General features: G+C 36.0%; 1 protein-coding gene across 1 annotated transcript in view; it reads right to left on the bottom strand.

Moving 5' to 3' along the window:
- Positions 1 to 1,757: 1,757 nt before the first annotated feature.
- The window catches only part of KLHL4 (kelch like family member 4), a gene marked incomplete at both ends in the record, with an annotated part of 43,601 nt that continues 28,224 nt past the window's right edge, over positions 1,758 to 17,134 (bottom strand). Inside the window, 7 exons of the mRNA XM_082488283.1 lie at positions 1,758 to 1,817; positions 2,530 to 2,701; positions 4,347 to 4,559; positions 7,508 to 7,670; positions 9,487 to 9,711; positions 12,783 to 12,969; positions 14,078 to 14,290. Coding sequence (XP_082344409.1) covers positions 1,758 to 1,817; positions 2,530 to 2,701; positions 4,347 to 4,559; positions 7,508 to 7,670; positions 9,487 to 9,711; positions 12,783 to 12,969; positions 14,078 to 14,290 — 1,233 coding nt within the window. The remainder of the gene's footprint in view (positions 1,818 to 2,529; positions 2,702 to 4,346; positions 4,560 to 7,507; positions 7,671 to 9,486; positions 9,712 to 12,782; positions 12,970 to 14,077; positions 14,291 to 17,134) is intronic.

Raw genomic sequence — 17,134 nt, 5'->3', positions numbered from 1 at the left:
TGCAGTAAGGACACTAAAACAGGATCTTTTGTTCTTTTAGAGTACAAAAATGAGATTGATGTTTCTGTGTTTTCTGTTCTTGAAAAGATGTGAAATAAAACCCATGAAGTTGTTAAAACATAGTCTAAATTTTCTTAGCAGAGAAAGTAAAGTTTATTTGAACGTAGCATGCTATATATAAACATAATTGATTTTTAAGTTTAAAATGTTTTCCTTTTATAAATATCCTTATGAGATTTCATCTTTAGAAGCATTCAATAGGATTAATACTATAAATTTTTTTAAAATAGCATATTGCTGAATTCTGAAACCACAGTATTCTATCAGGAAAGTTAGCTTATACGTTCAGAGAATTGTATGTCTTGAATTTTCTGGTACTGACAAAACAACAACTTAACAAACACTAAAGTAGATATTGTCCAAAAATTGTGCTTTACAGCATAGAATATCTTACATACATTCTTTTTCTAAAATACACTTTCAGCATTTGAAATTATATATATATATAAAAAGAGAAATTAATGCAAAAGAAACCAAAACCTTCATTAGAAATTGGCACACAAAAAATATCATGCATGTGCAATATTATGTGCTGTTTTCAGGTGATTTTTTTCCTGTTCATTCTTGATTTGTTAGCATTCCCTTAATTTCAAATAAAACAGGAACATGCTTTTATAAATTATATATAAATTATATAGAACGTTACACAGTGGATGTGATTTTTTTTTTCTTACCATATTTCTACTGTACATGAGAGAAAGCTGGTAATCTTCATCTGAGGTCAAAGATTGTCATATCAATATGATATAAAGATTTCATTTTGTAAGTAATATTCAAGGAACGTAATTATATGATTGTTTTAAAATTTAATGCATGGTGATTATCCCAAGAATATTCAAATTAGTTTAACACGTACTGACAGATGGTTAGTGGGCAAAGACAAATCCACGAATAACCTGACACACTGATCAGCATTAAAATATCACATATGTATGCACTGCAAAAATGATTGCAAATTATATTAGCATTGTGTTTTGACAGAAGAGATTTCTTTCTGTTGGCACATACTTAATAACACAAAGATATATTAGCCCCGCTATTTCTTAACTTGCACTATTCAGTTGAATATGCTGCTAAAAACGGGCATTCTGTCACAGTACTATCAATGCTGGAGGTTGAATAGCAACCAAATTCTATGCTTCTCTGATTTGACTTTAAAGTTAATATAGTAATTTAATTTATGAATATAGAAATGAAGTTACTTCTGCAGAGAATATTCTGTTGCCAGAGATGTTTATGGGCAAATATTTCCTTCTGAGCAGTTCTGTCGAAGGTGTTTCTCTTATTCATTTTCATTTACTTAAAATATAAAAACTCTTTATATAAACATTAGCATTACTGCCAACATATAGAAAAGAAAAAAAGGTTATGAAATCTTATACGCCCATTTATCACTTTACTATGGCATTTTATAAATAACATATACTTTTGTAACAAACCTGAACCATTTAAACATATTATTGAACTTTTATGTATTAGGCATGATAAAATAATTCACGTATGCAAAATTCTCTGATTTTTGTAATGCAGGAAGACACTTTTGTGCTCTAATAGCATAATGGCTACTAGAGATAAGGACTCTCTATAATGGAGGGCTGCTAAGATGTGTATGGTCTGTATTGTTTTCTGGAAAAGTTTATCTTCCAGGGTCAGTCTTCATGAAACTCCACTCAGTTTAGTTTCACAATATTTATTATTCAGGGCAACTTCACAACAACAACGCATGCTCCAGCCCTTCCAATATTTACAGGAACTTCCTAAAAAAAAGGAAAATAAAAGGAAAAGAAAAAGGAGGAAATGTTTAATAGACTCCTATGGATAGGACTAGAAGAAATTACTCGCAGATTAAAAGGAAACCGATTTGTTTATTCAAACTGATGTACTGCTAGAAGAAAAAAATAGATTTAACTAAGGCTCTAAAAACATGGGTTTGGCTTTTTGGGAAAATGCTTTAGCAGCTGCTGAGAATTACAGGGGCGTAGGCTGGTGTTGCTGCTCTTAACTTTTACAAAAGTCCTTCATATCCTGAGTTCCAAAATCGTGGACTGTGTAGCTGCAAAAGGATCTTGACAGTTTTAAGTATTTCACGTTGGTCTCAATTATGGTCTTAAATATGAAAACTTGAAAGTGCCTCCAGTAGAGGGCATTGGTGGCAAAGGCATGTCAGTGCTAACAATGGCAAATTTAAGCACTTCAAGCACAAAATGATTTGTGCAATGTGGTTCACTTGTACATGCCCTGCCTCAATCCTTTAGTCTGAAACGTTTCATCCAGTTATTTCATAAGATATGCAACCAATATTTTATAAAAACCCAACTACAGTATTACTGCATCCTAATATATCATTTTTTTTTCACAAAATCAGTGATAATTTTGCAACGTAATCACTTTTTTGTCCATTATTCAGATAGTATACTTACTATCTGCAGGAAGAACTCCTATTATTTATTAAGTAATTTTTCCCATTACCTCTGTCCACTCGTTATTTTGAGCATCGTAGGACTCCACGGTATCCAGGTACGTATGGCCATCATAGCCCCCAACAGCATATAATCTGTCCCCCAGAGGACAGATTCCAACAGCATCCCGAGGTACACTCAAGGGGGCCACTGTTGTCCAAGCATCTGTTTTAGGATCATACCTAGGATGTTTCATGATCAAAATTAGAAAAAGACATTGTAGAAACACATTTCAAATTTAAATTACTGATACTTGCTTATTTGCTCCTGTATCGTAGTTCATCTTACACCATGAACTAGTATAGAGAATTCTGAGTAACGTGATTAAATATTTAATTTAGCCACTAGAGGGGTCTTCAAGAACAGGAAAAATGCCCATATTTTTGCTTTTTGATTACAGACTCTCTATTTCTATCACGTTAAACAATCAATGCATTTTGAACATAAATGAGTTCCGAGGGAATGACAACTATGAGCTATGAGTTGGGTCAGCAAAATTAATTTCAACATATTCTTTTTTCTTTCTCCATCAAGATTTTTGTTTTCTCTTTCTTGTTAGAACTAATGTATTTGGAAAATCTCACTGTAAAAAAGCTAAATATTTCAGGTAGTCGATAAAAGTCTGTAACACAAAATGCATTGCAGTATCTTCCATCAGTATTGACTGTATTTCTGATATGTACTCAGTAAATTTCCAATATAAATTCAAGTGAGTTCTGGGCTAGTTCCAGCTTTACATCACCTAACTGAGAACAAAACTTAGCCATTGTTATTCGCAACAGGGAGTTGAATACTTGCTCATTTTTCCTTTCTTGTCCCCACATGACATAAGACTGTCAATGGATACCCATGGCCCATTAAACAGCCAGAGGAGTTGTCCCCACTCATTATGTTCTCTTCTCACCCAGGGTTCGAGTGTTCTCTTGTTCTCCTACATTGTGCCACATGCCACCACAGTGGCAAAGCAACATTCAACACACAATACTTCCATTTCTGAAAAGAAATGTCTGGTATTTGCAATTTCTTAAGAGCTGTGCTCACCAGTGGAGAATACAAAAACGGGATTAAATAAGGCTCAGATAAACAGTATTTTCATTTTGAAAAGTAATTACTTTGAGAAATGTATACAAAGCCAAGATTTCACTTCTTACAGTTGTGTGCTACAAAAAACCTTAGGCCAATGTATTAATGCGCTATTTAGTTCTAAAGTGTGAATTCAAGCTAAAGTAGTTTGCTTTGGTGCATGTTACTTTTTTCTTCTTCTTCTTAGATCAGACCCTTACCATATGTTTTAGCCTGATTTCCTGTAGCAACATAGTTTCTTACAGAAACAAGGCTCTTTCTATCAGTCTCCTCCATCAGAAAATACCTGTGTTGTGGCTACTGCCTGTTTAAGTATGTGGTATTTGTTATATTTTTAACCTTTTGGTGAATATCAGCCAAATTGTTGGGGGAAGATCCAACTGAAAGGTATTTAGTTCCTACAATATATGACACAAGTAGCCCAAACCTGGGCTTTGGCACTTGAGAAATAGAAAGGTCACATGTTGAATTTGTTGTACTTGTTAAATTATTTTTACCTGGCTCCTAGGCAGCTCAAAAAAAAAGGGGAGCTGGGAGGAATTTGCTTCTGAGGGTTAATTGTTATGTTATCACAAGAGCACTGGAAATCAGTTATTCTGCTCAAAATATTATTTTTTAAAGTACAATATGTTTTACAAACATAACATTCCAATTGTTGAAGAGATTTCCTTTGCTTCTATAAATTATTTTATATTTCCTTCCTGGAATGTAAAAAAAAATTTAAAAAATTTAAAAAATCCTTACCTTTCTACGCAGTCGGAAAGTCGAGAACAGTGGTTGGAAGCAGGTGCATCATGACCTCCCACAGCATATAAAAATCCGTTGTATGTTGCAACACCAACACCACCTCTTCTCTTTGACATAGAAGCACATATACTCCACTTGTTTGTGTGCGGGTCAAAACATTCCATTGATTTTAAGCAGGAGCTTCCATCTCGTCCACCAACAGCATACAGTCTAGGATAATTACCCACAAGAAGGCAAACAATTTCAGTCTTTCATCTGTCATTTTAATAGGAATTTTATTTGGTTAACTTCATTCAGACCACTTTTAAATTATCATTATGCCCGTTATTTGGTATCTGACAGCTACAGTCTGGAACTTTGTTTGCACAAAGGCTTTTGCATTCTATGTGAAGGAATTTATATTCTTCATTTGCAGTGTAAATTTTCAAGCAGTCACATATGAAAATTAAGCTTAAAAACGGACATCAGTTTTTTTAAATGCAAGCTATAGACAGAATTTAATTGCAAGATGCTAGATATGTTTGAAACATGGGTAGTATTCCCCGTTAACAGGTTTATGGAGTATTTGACATTTTAGTATCATATTAAGCATTTTTCCTATACTGATAATATGTTAAAAAACTTTAATGGCATCATTAAATATAGAAAACATGTCAAAAATACATGAAATATTTTTTCCTCAATGTTTGTATTTAAGAAAATCTGCTGGACAGAAGTTACTGTACAGGTATGTGACCTTGTCTGTTCAGCCTAAAGGCACTTAGCAAACAACCAGAGATTTAAACCAGTTGATGTTGCGACAACATGTAAGAATGAATGGTGGAAATCCACATTAAGAAGCATGGGGGGGGCGTGGGGGGGTGTGTTTTTCTGTCAGTGAATTTTACAAAGCCTGAACATATTTCATATTTCAAGCTAACTTGAATGCTGCTAGACTATGATAGTATGCATACTGGATGCAATAGTAGATGTGTTCAGATGTTGAGTGTGCCAGTTCAGGTCCCTTTCAAACCCTGGCCATTACTTACTGCCATGAAACTGAATTTACTTGGTGCAACTAATCAGAGACCTAGGGAACATGTTGAGCTGTCCAGAGAAAGTCACCTAAAACAGATGAGTTAAATTTTGCTTGAGAAGTACCTGTTTTTCTCCAGTGACTCGAAAAATTTGTAGATCCCTCCAATGTATCATTTAACTAGAAAATTCTTGACTACTGTTGGAAGAATACAAAAATCTTGCTCTCTCTCCCAATGTTTGTGAATGGAAGACAGACTTGAGTTTTTTTGTGCAGTTTGTTTCTTGACCCATAAAGACCTTGAGGATTCGATTTTTCTTTTTCCATCATGCCATTAGATACAGTCTACTTGTTTACACAACTTTCACAGAGAGAGGAAATCACTGTATATACAAACAGGTTGGTTGGGATTTTTTGTTTTGTGTAACGTGTCTAGAAACGTGGTAGTGTATCCCACTCTCGAAGGAAAAGAACAAATATACCATGATTGACTGATATTTTCAATAGACCATTTATTGGTCAAAAAGTGTTGCTCCACAGAAACTTAAAGGCTTTTCTGGGGGAGCTGAACAGAAAGAAATACGGTGTGACTTAAGGAAACAGGAAAAGGAGAAACATTCAGCTTGGTTAGACCACAGCAGTAGCGGTCCAGCGAATGATGGACATTTGATCTCAGTTTCCCCTGGTATGCCAGAAATTACATCACTAGACTAACAGACGTGATTTAAGCCAGGCTGGAGACAGCTTGTATCAGGAGTGATTGAGAACAGAGTCAGAATCGGGCTGGATTTCCTCTTTGACAAAGTGGTTTCCTGCATGTTTCTGTGGCAGGTACCAACAGGAGTTTCTGCTGAAGTTTATGCTGAGAACATTTCCTCTGAGGTACAACAGGGACTTGAACAGGCAGTTCTGCCTCTCTTGGACTTTTGAGTTAATGATTAAAATCGTGTCATGTTTGCAGGCAAGGCCCTGACCTTTATGTGAAAAAGTTTTGCATTTGCAAGTATCTGTTTGCTGACATCTTTGTTTCTGCTCTGCATCCTTCTCCTTCTCTGGAATTTAAGTGACCAGGAAAGCCTTTGACGAAGTTTCAGGATAAATGCTGTTGTCTGTCTGCAACTATAATATTCCCAGCCCCTCCAAACTGTCATTGCTGAGAGCTTTCCACAGATTTAAATAAGAAGGAAGGTGGCTCAAGCCATGCTCTCCAACATAATATGGGGCCTTTTACAAGCTTTTGTATTGCCAGCACCAGACTATGTCGCCGAAGAAGGAAAACAGAAAGTTCTGTGAGGTGTTAATTTATTAATTGTTCTTCCTCACGCCGAACTACTACTACTTTCAAATAGTAACATACAAAACGTGTATGTTACAAAACATGTAATACGCTGTTCAATACAGGTTACACAATAGATTCATGTGTCTCTTCCCATGTAAAAACGCTTGAGTGGCTTTATCGTGTCTTAAGAGGATGTTTAAATATGTTTTGAAAATCTCATTGGGAAAACCAATGTACAATGAAGACATAACCTCAGTGCCTCAGTGTATTTAAGCAACAGATGAAGGGCAGAATAAATCTGGGTAGGATAAGACTTACAAAAGGCTGTTTATGCCATACCTAATTATTACACTTGTCTTCCTTTCATTGAACACACCAGGTACCTTTAACCTTTTAAAAATTATTCTTTACTGTGAACTTGCGTGTTAAAGTTGTAGATACATGCAGGAGGTGTAAAATGACAGAGGAATGACTTTGCTTCTGTACAGGTTCTTTCAAATGGTGCTTCCATAGACACATGGATTTTAAAAAGTAAACATAAACTTGGAGTATTTCTTTAAAGTATCTGAACTTATATCCCCATACGTTATATTCTAGGTAAAATCCTGATACGCATGTAACAACATTTTCAAATTGCTATAACTTAAAAGGGCCAAAATACGTTTAAAACATGACTGCAAGTTTGAAAACAATTTATCCCACAACAGAGGACAAGCTTTTCTTTCTTATTTTTGTACGTTACATTTTCTCTTTGTTTTCTTGAGGTGATTAATTACTGTAAGATTGAAAAGAAAATTTAAGAAACTGTGTTTCCAAGGAAGGAAGCAAATGAAAAACCAAAGAGGGTTTTTCCTGTTGACATACTTGCTATTTAATGCTGCAACCCCTACGGTGCTCCTGGGGGTTGACATGCTAGCCACGTAATTCCATTGCCGTGCTTGTGGGTCCCATCTTTCTACAGTATTAAGGTAACTCCATCCATCATGGCCACCAACAGCATACATTGGTCCTTCAAGCATTGCTACTCCTTAAAAGATAGAATTAGGGACAAATTACAGTATCTACAAATTTCAGTGACCAATAGTGTATTAACTTCATATTTTAATTCCCTGTATGCAGATAAGCAATTTCAGCTGGTATTAAGCTATCTAAAAGCTGCCTTGTCATTTAGCAGAATAAACAAATATAAACAAAATACTTCATATACAGTGTTTTCTGAATAAGCATTATCTTTTGCCAAAAGATTAGAGGAAAGCTGCTTTAGTTCTGATGTTCTCTTATTGGACTTTTATCTCTTCCACCTCTGTTGACCTTGTTCTGAGTCGAATTTGAGCCCCTAAATGAGAAACAATGCTGTCCTTTTAAAGAAAGTCAGCGATTGAGGCAGGCAATGAAACCAGCCACCTATCCCTTATTCTGAGTGAGCTGAAGCTCTGTAGTCCCACCAGCATGAAGCCTGAGTGGGTGGGTAGCTGGCTGGCCTTACTAGCTAAAGTACCGTAACATTTTGATGCCTGTAAGGGGAACACGCTCTTGGATAAGAGCTGGCTTGATTCTGTTGCCCTTGAGGCACGGCAGAGTGAACCTGGCTGTCTCTGCAAAGCTCTGTGTGGATGTATCCTGCGTCATTGTCCTTCTCCAGAGAGAAGGGCTTTGGTGCCTTTCCTTTAGGGAGCTGCTGCTGCCGCTGCTGTTTGCCTCCTTTGTTAGGTAAGGCAAAATGTTTCAATCTGGCAGTTTAAAAGTTTTCTAAATCTGTCTTTTCAGGCCTAAATATACATGGCCTGATTTTTTCAAAAGTGCTAACTCTCCACAAAATCACGCTGAAGCTAATAGGAGCTGTAAGTGCAAGGCAGCTTTGCAAACCGCTGATGCACAGATAGAAGCCTAACTTTGGGCACTCAAGTTTACTGCTGTGACCTACATGTTGGGTAGAATTATGCCCCTGAAGTTGTTAATTATAAAGACTTCAATGAGAATTATTTGATCTGTTTTGTTGTCTTTCTCTTTGCTAACTACTAGTACTTCCTTTTATAAATTTGACTATACTTTTTCCACCAAGCAGTGGAGAAAGTCATATAGGCCACAAAGTTTTACTGAGTATTTCTGGATCAATCTTTTTTTATTATTCATTAAAATAAAAATATTCTTTGTCATCTGAATTTACCAAGGATTTCAAGCAATACCTGTTTCTGTAAGCTTAAGGGAAGCCAGCTTTTTCATAAGAACTGTGATAAATAATTCAGAAATCATCATATTCCCTTCCTTAGAGTCTCCTCAACTGTAAACTTATCTTTATTTTTTTATAGCTCCAGAAATAAATTCTAGATTTTGTATCCACATTATTCATATTCATATTCATTCACTGGAAATAATCTTAAGGATTATTATGCAGGAAAGACCCAGAGATACTGAGCCGTTTCCCTACCACAGTGTTTTCTTCAGTGTGGGTAATTCTTTGATCTGATTTGCAGAGGTGTTTGGTATCTATGGGCTTAAGTCATAATTTAAAAGCAAAAACAAACAAACAAACTGAAAATCGGGTTGTTATTGTGTTGCAAACATATTTCTTAGCCACCAAATTGGACAAAGAGTTGATTATTTTCACTGTTGCTTGTCTTTTGGAATTTTCTAAGAGCAAAATTAACTCTGGAAGACCAGTGCGAGTTAGGTCAATACTAATAAACAGCACTGGCATAAAATTATGGCAATAGGCAACTCTTTCTTTGAAAAATATCTTCTACAAATATTGCTGTGTGTTATTAAATGCTTTAAAAACGTATGTCAACAGTTTTTCATTTGTATGTGCTGCAAGGTATTTACAAAGAAAGATCACATCTTACCTAGTCCATGTCTGTGTGTTGACATGGGAGGCATTATAGTCCAGACTTTGGTGACAGGGTTGAAACATTCAACTATGTTAGAAGTTTTCAGACCATCTCTTCCTCCCACAATATAGAGCTTGTTGTCAATTACTGCAACTCCAAACTGTAATCGTCTACCGTTCATGGTACCAATTTGTATCCAACTGTTAGTCCTAAGGTCATACTTTTCAATTGTAGTGGTACCTGTTAAAAAAAAGTATTATGAGATAGCCATGGACTGATCAGTACCCAGAAGTCAATAGTCGGTACCACCCAAAACATTATGAAATAGTAAAACACTGAAATTCTGTATGTGGACCTTTACTGTGGCTCCCTGAAAACCTCAGTTACAAAATGTGAACCTAATGACAAAGCTGCATTAATTGCATGCATATACGATTGTCAAATTTATGAGAATAAACTGGGGGCAAGAGGATGCAGATTAAATGCCAGCAAATTTTTTAATTCTGAAAATTTTGGAGATAATTGAAATCTGTTACTCATTTAAATACCATGACGGTAGGTTTTTTTGTGGTTTGTTTTTCTAATTCCTTATGAATATGGTACTTCACAACTATGTACGCTTTAACCATGTTTGTGCTTAAACTATTAGTGATATCAAAAACTGAAAATGTATCCATGTGTCTGCCTGTCTCAGCAGGATTTGGGTGTCCATCTTCATGAATAGCTTGGATATTTTCCTTTTTATGATGGAGACAGGCAGAAGGCTGAGTTTTTTGGAAGTACACACTTGCTTCCCACAGGTAGCTTCCTTGAGGTTCACCTTTGCAGCTGTCTTCTGATAACTGCTTGTCTGATGTAGTATATAAGCTGTATTTTCAATTTTTTTCAGGTCATTGAACTTCTAGTAGTGTGTTTACTGCAACTATTCGTAAGGCCCTAGCTTTCTGCCATTCAAAACTGACACTTTTCCAGGTACTGGCTCCTGTCAGTCACTCAGCAGCTGTAATTGCTCCTTTGAGAGCTGATTTAGCATAGTGGGGAGATGGCTGAGTAACAACTGAAGTAAAAGAGGCAACTGCCAGTTGCACATAGAGGGCACCCTGGAGGTCAGCTTCAGCTCAACTGAAGGCAACCACATGAGAAAAATAGGGCTGACTTCCCACCTGTTCCTTGACTGGCATTTGAGACTAGAGAAGTAGAATTCTGAGAATTACAATAGGCATTTAGTGGCTAAGGAATGATTTACAACAGCAAAACCACCATGCAGTAAAGAAGAAAAGAAAGGTAGCATTTGGTTTAGAGATGTTTTCTCAAGTAGAATCTGCTAGGCATCATCCGCTACAGTCAATAAATTGAGTGAAATAAGAGCTTATCTCATGATATATTTTTTTCCTCCTCTACATGCTTTTCCAGATGCATAGACTAGGAAAGAAACTGCCAGATCCATCTGCAATAGAAGAAAGAAATTCTACTTTTCCCTCTTTCCTGTCATTTTCTATTTTGAGCAACTGGATTTCTTTGATTGTTCTTTCTGTTTTGTTAGTCTGTCTGCTCTTTGCTTCGATACCTTCTCATTTATTCTATGCTAATATGGGAGTGCCCCAAAGTTCTCAGCTTCAAAAGAAGTATCTCGAACACTAACTAAAAAACAGGAAAAATGCATTAAGGTACACAGTGTGTTCATACACACCCTGTAGGCTGTAATTTTTACCAAAGCTGGAAGGTAGGTTTTGAAAGTTAATGTGGTTTAGGCACACTCACATTTTTCAAAATACCAGCCCAAATGTGGCTCTTTGATCTTCTTTTGATCATTTAAAGTTGAGATTTGACTTCATATACCACCTGAGATAAGCACAAAGCCAAACCTGGCGTTCCCTGAGAGTTTTCTTCATCACAGAAAGCGCGTTATTGCCAGAGGTGGCAGTTACTCCCTTCTCAGAGCTGTTCTTCCAGTGCATCGTAGTCTCTTTGGTGCTGTTTCCTTTATCTTGCAATCCAGCACAGGCTCAAAGTATGAGTCAGAGCTGTACGGGACAGCAGGGGGGAGAGGAAGTGTTCTTCTTAACCATCAAAAGGCAAAAGTTCAAACAATTGGCTTTATTCCAAGGTAATAAGTAAAAGAGGCACCAACAGGAAGTGCAGATGTTGACTGAAATAGCCCTTTCTGTGCACAGCCTTTACTGAGAAAAAACTATTAGAAAATTTTATTCTTATTTTGGTAGAAGTCAGTTTAAAGACAACCTCGAATTCTTGGTTGTTTTATATAATTCATAAATAATCGGTATCACTAATGACACTATACTAATTGCTACAGTTTAACTTCCTTTTGCTATATTGTCCTAGGAATGTTTTCATGTTGTGAGGGCGATGAATGTGTATTTTCCACTTGATTTGATTGCATAGGGACAGTAAGGTAGCACTGCAAGATCTCTCACATAGGAAAAATCAGTCATCAGCAACTTTTTGCAAACCATGAAATGGATTAGCTTCTTTGTGATTCTATTAAAAGTGAACTCACACAGCTAAAAGTAATACTGTTCAGCAAGTCGCTAGACTTTAAACTAATTATAGGTCTTTGGCTCCAAGCTGTGGGTTTAAAGTTAAGGATCCTGTAGAAAATGATTTAACATATTGCCTATTAAATAGTGTAATGTGTAAAGCTGTAAGCTGATTGTAGATGTGAAAATCAAATAATAAAAACTGGAATACATTTATAACATTTAATTTTCAACTACAAACCTGAAAAAAAACTTGCACAGGAAGTCCTGAAATAAAGCTGCACATACTGTTGTACTCATGAAAAAGTGCAAATCTTTCCATCTGAAGTTTTATAATAAGGATTGGTAAGTGTTAGCTAAGAGTTCTCAATAGTTCAGTAATGCTTTTGGGGTTTATTTTCCTTATCTTTAAAAATTTTTCCAGCTTTCTAGCTTTTGTCAAAAACTGGAACACAGGGCTCTAAAACAACATTAAATGAATCTCGAAATATTTTGAATATTATTTTTTTCTTCTGATTTGTAAATTCAAACTGTACGCACAAATTCTTATGAAACTTAATTTTAAAATCACCATCTGAATCAAATTTCTTCAGCCCGCACTTCAAGGTGTACGTATCTAATTTACAAAAATATGATCCTTGCAAGAAGAAAGAACACTTAACACATAAGATTGTGTTCTGTGATATTTTTTTTTTCTTATTTTCATCCGTAAATTTCCATTTTCCTAACAGAAATGTTTAAATAATTGTCATATATTCTCTGGGTGTCTGTAAAATAATTAATTAATACAGTTAAATTAATTTCTGAGCTTACCTTTAGTGGCATCCATACCTCCTACAGCATAGAGTGCACCCACTGTAGATTTTCTAGGCTTAGTTCTAGGACTCTGCATCATGGACCGTCTTTCTGGTAGAAGATGGTACTTCATAGCCTCCATAAGAAGTTTCTGACACTCTAGGTCGTCTGCAAACATTGGACTATTTTCTAGATCAGCTAGTAACTAAGAAATGAGAAGTGAGGATCTCATGTATATCTAAATCATTAAAATTGTATGTACTTAATAATTAAAGTATTTGTAGCTACAAACACTCATTTTTAGTTCACCTCTCACTTGAACTTTACTGGAAACTCTGCTTTAATACAAGCAAAACAATAATAAGGTAGGAAAAAAGTCTTAAAGTATGATGTCTTTGCTTTATTTTTTCCAAAAACTTTCTTTCAACCTTTAGAAAAGGTTAAAATTGCAAATGTAATACTCCACCCTTTGAATGCAAAACTTCTTTTGATGTGAGTACAAGCAAATCTAACATATAGTATTGGACATGTCTGTGAATATTAGAATATATTAAATGTGGCATATATTTAAAATTAAATGTATATAGTACTTTTATAGTTAATTCAAAGTTGACTATTTACAGCTTCAGTCATGGAGATCCATAAAGTAGCTATAGCATCCTGACAGTCTTGCTGTTCCTGTGAGCTTTTCTGATGAGACATATAGATTCTTCTATGACACAGATATGACAGTGTCAGCTTACTATAAAACAGTATGTCCATCTCTGGAACTTATTTGATAAAGTGCCTCTTTCAGTCTTAAAGGACAAATAATGTCAGTGGTCAGAATAGCCAGCAATAATCTAGACCCTTTGGGGTTTTGTCTACTTTTTATGGCAATAAAGAATTAAGTATTGTGCCTTATCTGTCCTGCAGTTTGGTAAATCTAAATAAGTATCTTTGCGTGGTATCTTAGTTGCTATGTTATCTGAGGGAAACTGCTACGCTTGCTATCCTACAAAGAAGCACAGTACTTTTGCAATACCCTTAGACTGACTTTTTTATAGAAGTAATGCTGAGCCCAGTAATTATAATGGCATTGTGAGATTTTTTTTATCTGTCTTTACAAATAATAAACATACCTATTATAAAGTTTGGGGGAAAAAAAAAGGCAAAAAAAAACTCAAAACAACACAAAAAAAAAAAAAAACCAAACAGAAAACGCCAGCCAAAACCAGAACCTTTCCACATAATTCTTTTCTGTGTCTAAAGGATGCTTGAGGCAAGCATTTCAGTTGGTCATTTCATTCCCTGCTAGCCCTTCACTTTCATACCTGGGGTGGAAGTAGAGGCAGTCTAATATAAGAAAGAAGCATTCCTAGGTCTCGTTGCCGGTTTTGCAAATCATGCCTCACCCACATCATTAACGCCTGGAATATGGCTTCTTCATCTGGAACATTGATGTCATCGCTAGACAAGAGCTTTGCAATTTCATTAGCAGGGAGTAAAAGAAATTCCTGGTTTTTTATTACTTCTGTGAAGTGTTCCTGAAAAGCAAAAAAGATTTCAATGCACTGACAGTTTTCACGCCTTGAAATAACATTTCCTTAGATGATGTAGGCTTTGCATATATTTCACTCCTCTACTGTTCTACAGTACAGGTGTCCTGGTCTGAGGTAAAACAGAGCCAATTTTGTTCAGTAACTTCGCCTCTTAGCTGGGCCTCTTCTAACTACTGCAATTAACAGCATATTGTGCAGACAGTGTTCACTCTCTCAGAGTGATAAGACCAATGTTTACAGCTGATGCCCAGGCATGGGATGCAGAGAGGCTCCTGCTTATACTTATTGCCATAACCCCCAAGGCCAACCAACTTTGTTATTGGCCCCGTTGGAGGGTCGGAAGTGGAAAAGCATAGTGGGGTCCCACCCGCGTGTAGGAGCGGACAGGACAGGTGACCCAAAACTGCCCAACAGGGTATTCCATCCCATCTGCCTCAAGCTCAGTATAAAAGCTGAGGGATCAAAGGGTCAGCCTCTCTTCCTTCAATGGCCAATGTCTGAGGAGGACACTGTTCTTCTGCCTGTGATCTTTGAAGAAGGGTTGAGGGGAGCATCTTTCGGTCCCATCTGGGCCCCCCCAGGTCCCCAGTAGCCGATTTGGCCTAAACCATGACAATAGGGAAATGCAATAACTATTCTAAAGATCAGCGAATCTCCTTCTACTATTTAAGGGAGATTTTGGTGGTTCTTTACTGCCTTACTCTTGGAGGACTGAAGAATAATGGTCATCTCCACGCTACCATGTTTACAGATGTGTTTGTCCAGCTTCTTGTCAGTATGTCCTGTCTTAGGCACCAGCAGTTTTGTTCCTCAATGTGATCTTAACACTGCAGCTTAATAGAAAAACAATTTGAGCGTACAATGTGTATCTTAAGAATGCCAAATGGGCATTCAAATAAACTGTCTAACTTCTGTTATAATCAGACTCAAAAGTTTTAAGCAAATTAAGCCTTCCAATCCTTTTGCAATGAGTTGTGCCAGGTGCTGACTGTATGTCTCTGGTCTTAGCAGCAGAAAATACAGCAAGGGAAATTAAACTCGCTATTCTAACAGTACTTTGGGGGCAATAGAAAATTGGACAAGTCCCAACAAAACAGTCTCAGTATTTAAGATATTGCTATGATAAAACTCATCAGCTCTAGAAATGACCACAGACATTAAATCCCTAGAATCTTTCAAAGTATTTTTTTTTCATAAAAATTATATATTGTACAGTCGAGTTACAACAATATTAGAAGTGATATTAAAATATATTAGGTATGCTTGCTCGTGCTAATTCCAAAGAATAAAGAAATTTTAACAGAACTGTTTTTTTTTTTTTTATGTTACTTGCAAAGAAATACATGTAGGAATTAATGTCTGTATTTGAAATATTAATTTCCATTTATGTATTTGGAAGCAATAACCAGACTGAAACAGGGTAGATGTAGAAATTTTAGTAACTGACACTTGTATTTAGTTTTTTTCAGTAGTTTATTAGCTTTCTGAAACTCTTTTCAAGACTACCAAGGATGTAAATATAGAAGTATCAGTGATTAAAGGAGATGTTAACTTTGCTCTGTTATGCATATCCTGCTTTAATATTTTATGACATTCAGAGAATAAGAACAGGAAGGCCAGTCCGCATTTAGCTACAAACATAGCACAAGATGTTTATCGAAACAAGCTCTATCTGCATGAGAAGATACCAGACAGGAAACTGTTAATACTTTGCATCAATGGCTAAAGTAATTGAAGGGGAAGGTTTCCATTGTGTCTGGTTTTATTGAATGGATGTGGTGTTTATAGCTGATTATCTTCTGAAAATGTTTAAATACCCCTAGTTCGTTTGAGTGGTCTCTACATTTACAGTATGACTTTATAGTTCCCTTAAGGTACACATTTTCAAGTGGTTGAGGTTGGCATGAAACAAAACAGAATGTTTTACTTATCTTCAGAATGTTTTGCTTATCTTCCACACAGTTCTGTGTGTATGCGTTCTTATGCTTTCTTATTCTCCAAAGTATTTTTAAAATCAGTTCAAGGTTTTAAAAGAAAATTTTCTTTATGGTTATTTCAAAGAGGTGCAGATTTTCTCTTCTGCCTCTAAATTGTCAGTAGCTGCAAACTTGGTAGGTGTTTTTATGACATACAAGGTCCTTTTTAATGGCAGCATTCTCAAACTGTTACACACAAGATACAGGAGATCCAGTGATCTTTAGAACAGGTATTGTATTTCTCTATACCACAGAACAGAAGAAGAGTGAAAGATATGTAAATATAATATATGCATTCTAGAGTTGGAAATGCTCCTGCTTGTTTTCAGGAAGACATAGTGTAAAGCCTATATGAACAGGATTTCTGAGTCTCATAGATTCACCACGATCCTTCTCGTTAGATGGTGTTCTTAAAGATCCAACTGTCATTTCTTTGACAGATTTTTAAAAAATAGTAAAAGTCTAACTCCTAGGGAAGACTGGAGGATTCAAATGGTTAAAAAAATCTGACCAAAAAAGGCTCTCTTATTGTCTGACATCATAAAATAATATGTCTAATGCTATGGTATTATTTCAATTTTGCAGAAATCTAGACCATGAATTTTAAATGCTTAAAGTTGATGCCTATGTGCTGGTGGGAGGAAAGCGGCAACAGCAGAGGGAGGAAGTTTCTGATTTTGGCTGAGTATAAAACGGTGTGGAGGAGCAAGGACAACAATTTTATACAGAGGTTGAGTGAACCTCTATCTTAAATGCCCTTTTTTCAAACTTTAAAATATAAAAGGAATCCAGATTACTGCTAAACAAACCATTCATTAGTCTACTAGGAAGGAGCACAACCAGTGTCCTCAAT

The sequence above is a fragment of the Vanellus vanellus genome, assembly GCF_965231255.1.
Source record: "Vanellus vanellus genome assembly, chromosome: 10".
Taxonomy (NCBI): Eukaryota; Metazoa; Chordata; class Aves; order Charadriiformes; family Charadriidae; genus Vanellus; species Vanellus vanellus.
This window is presented reverse-complemented; position numbering and strand designations above follow the sequence as displayed.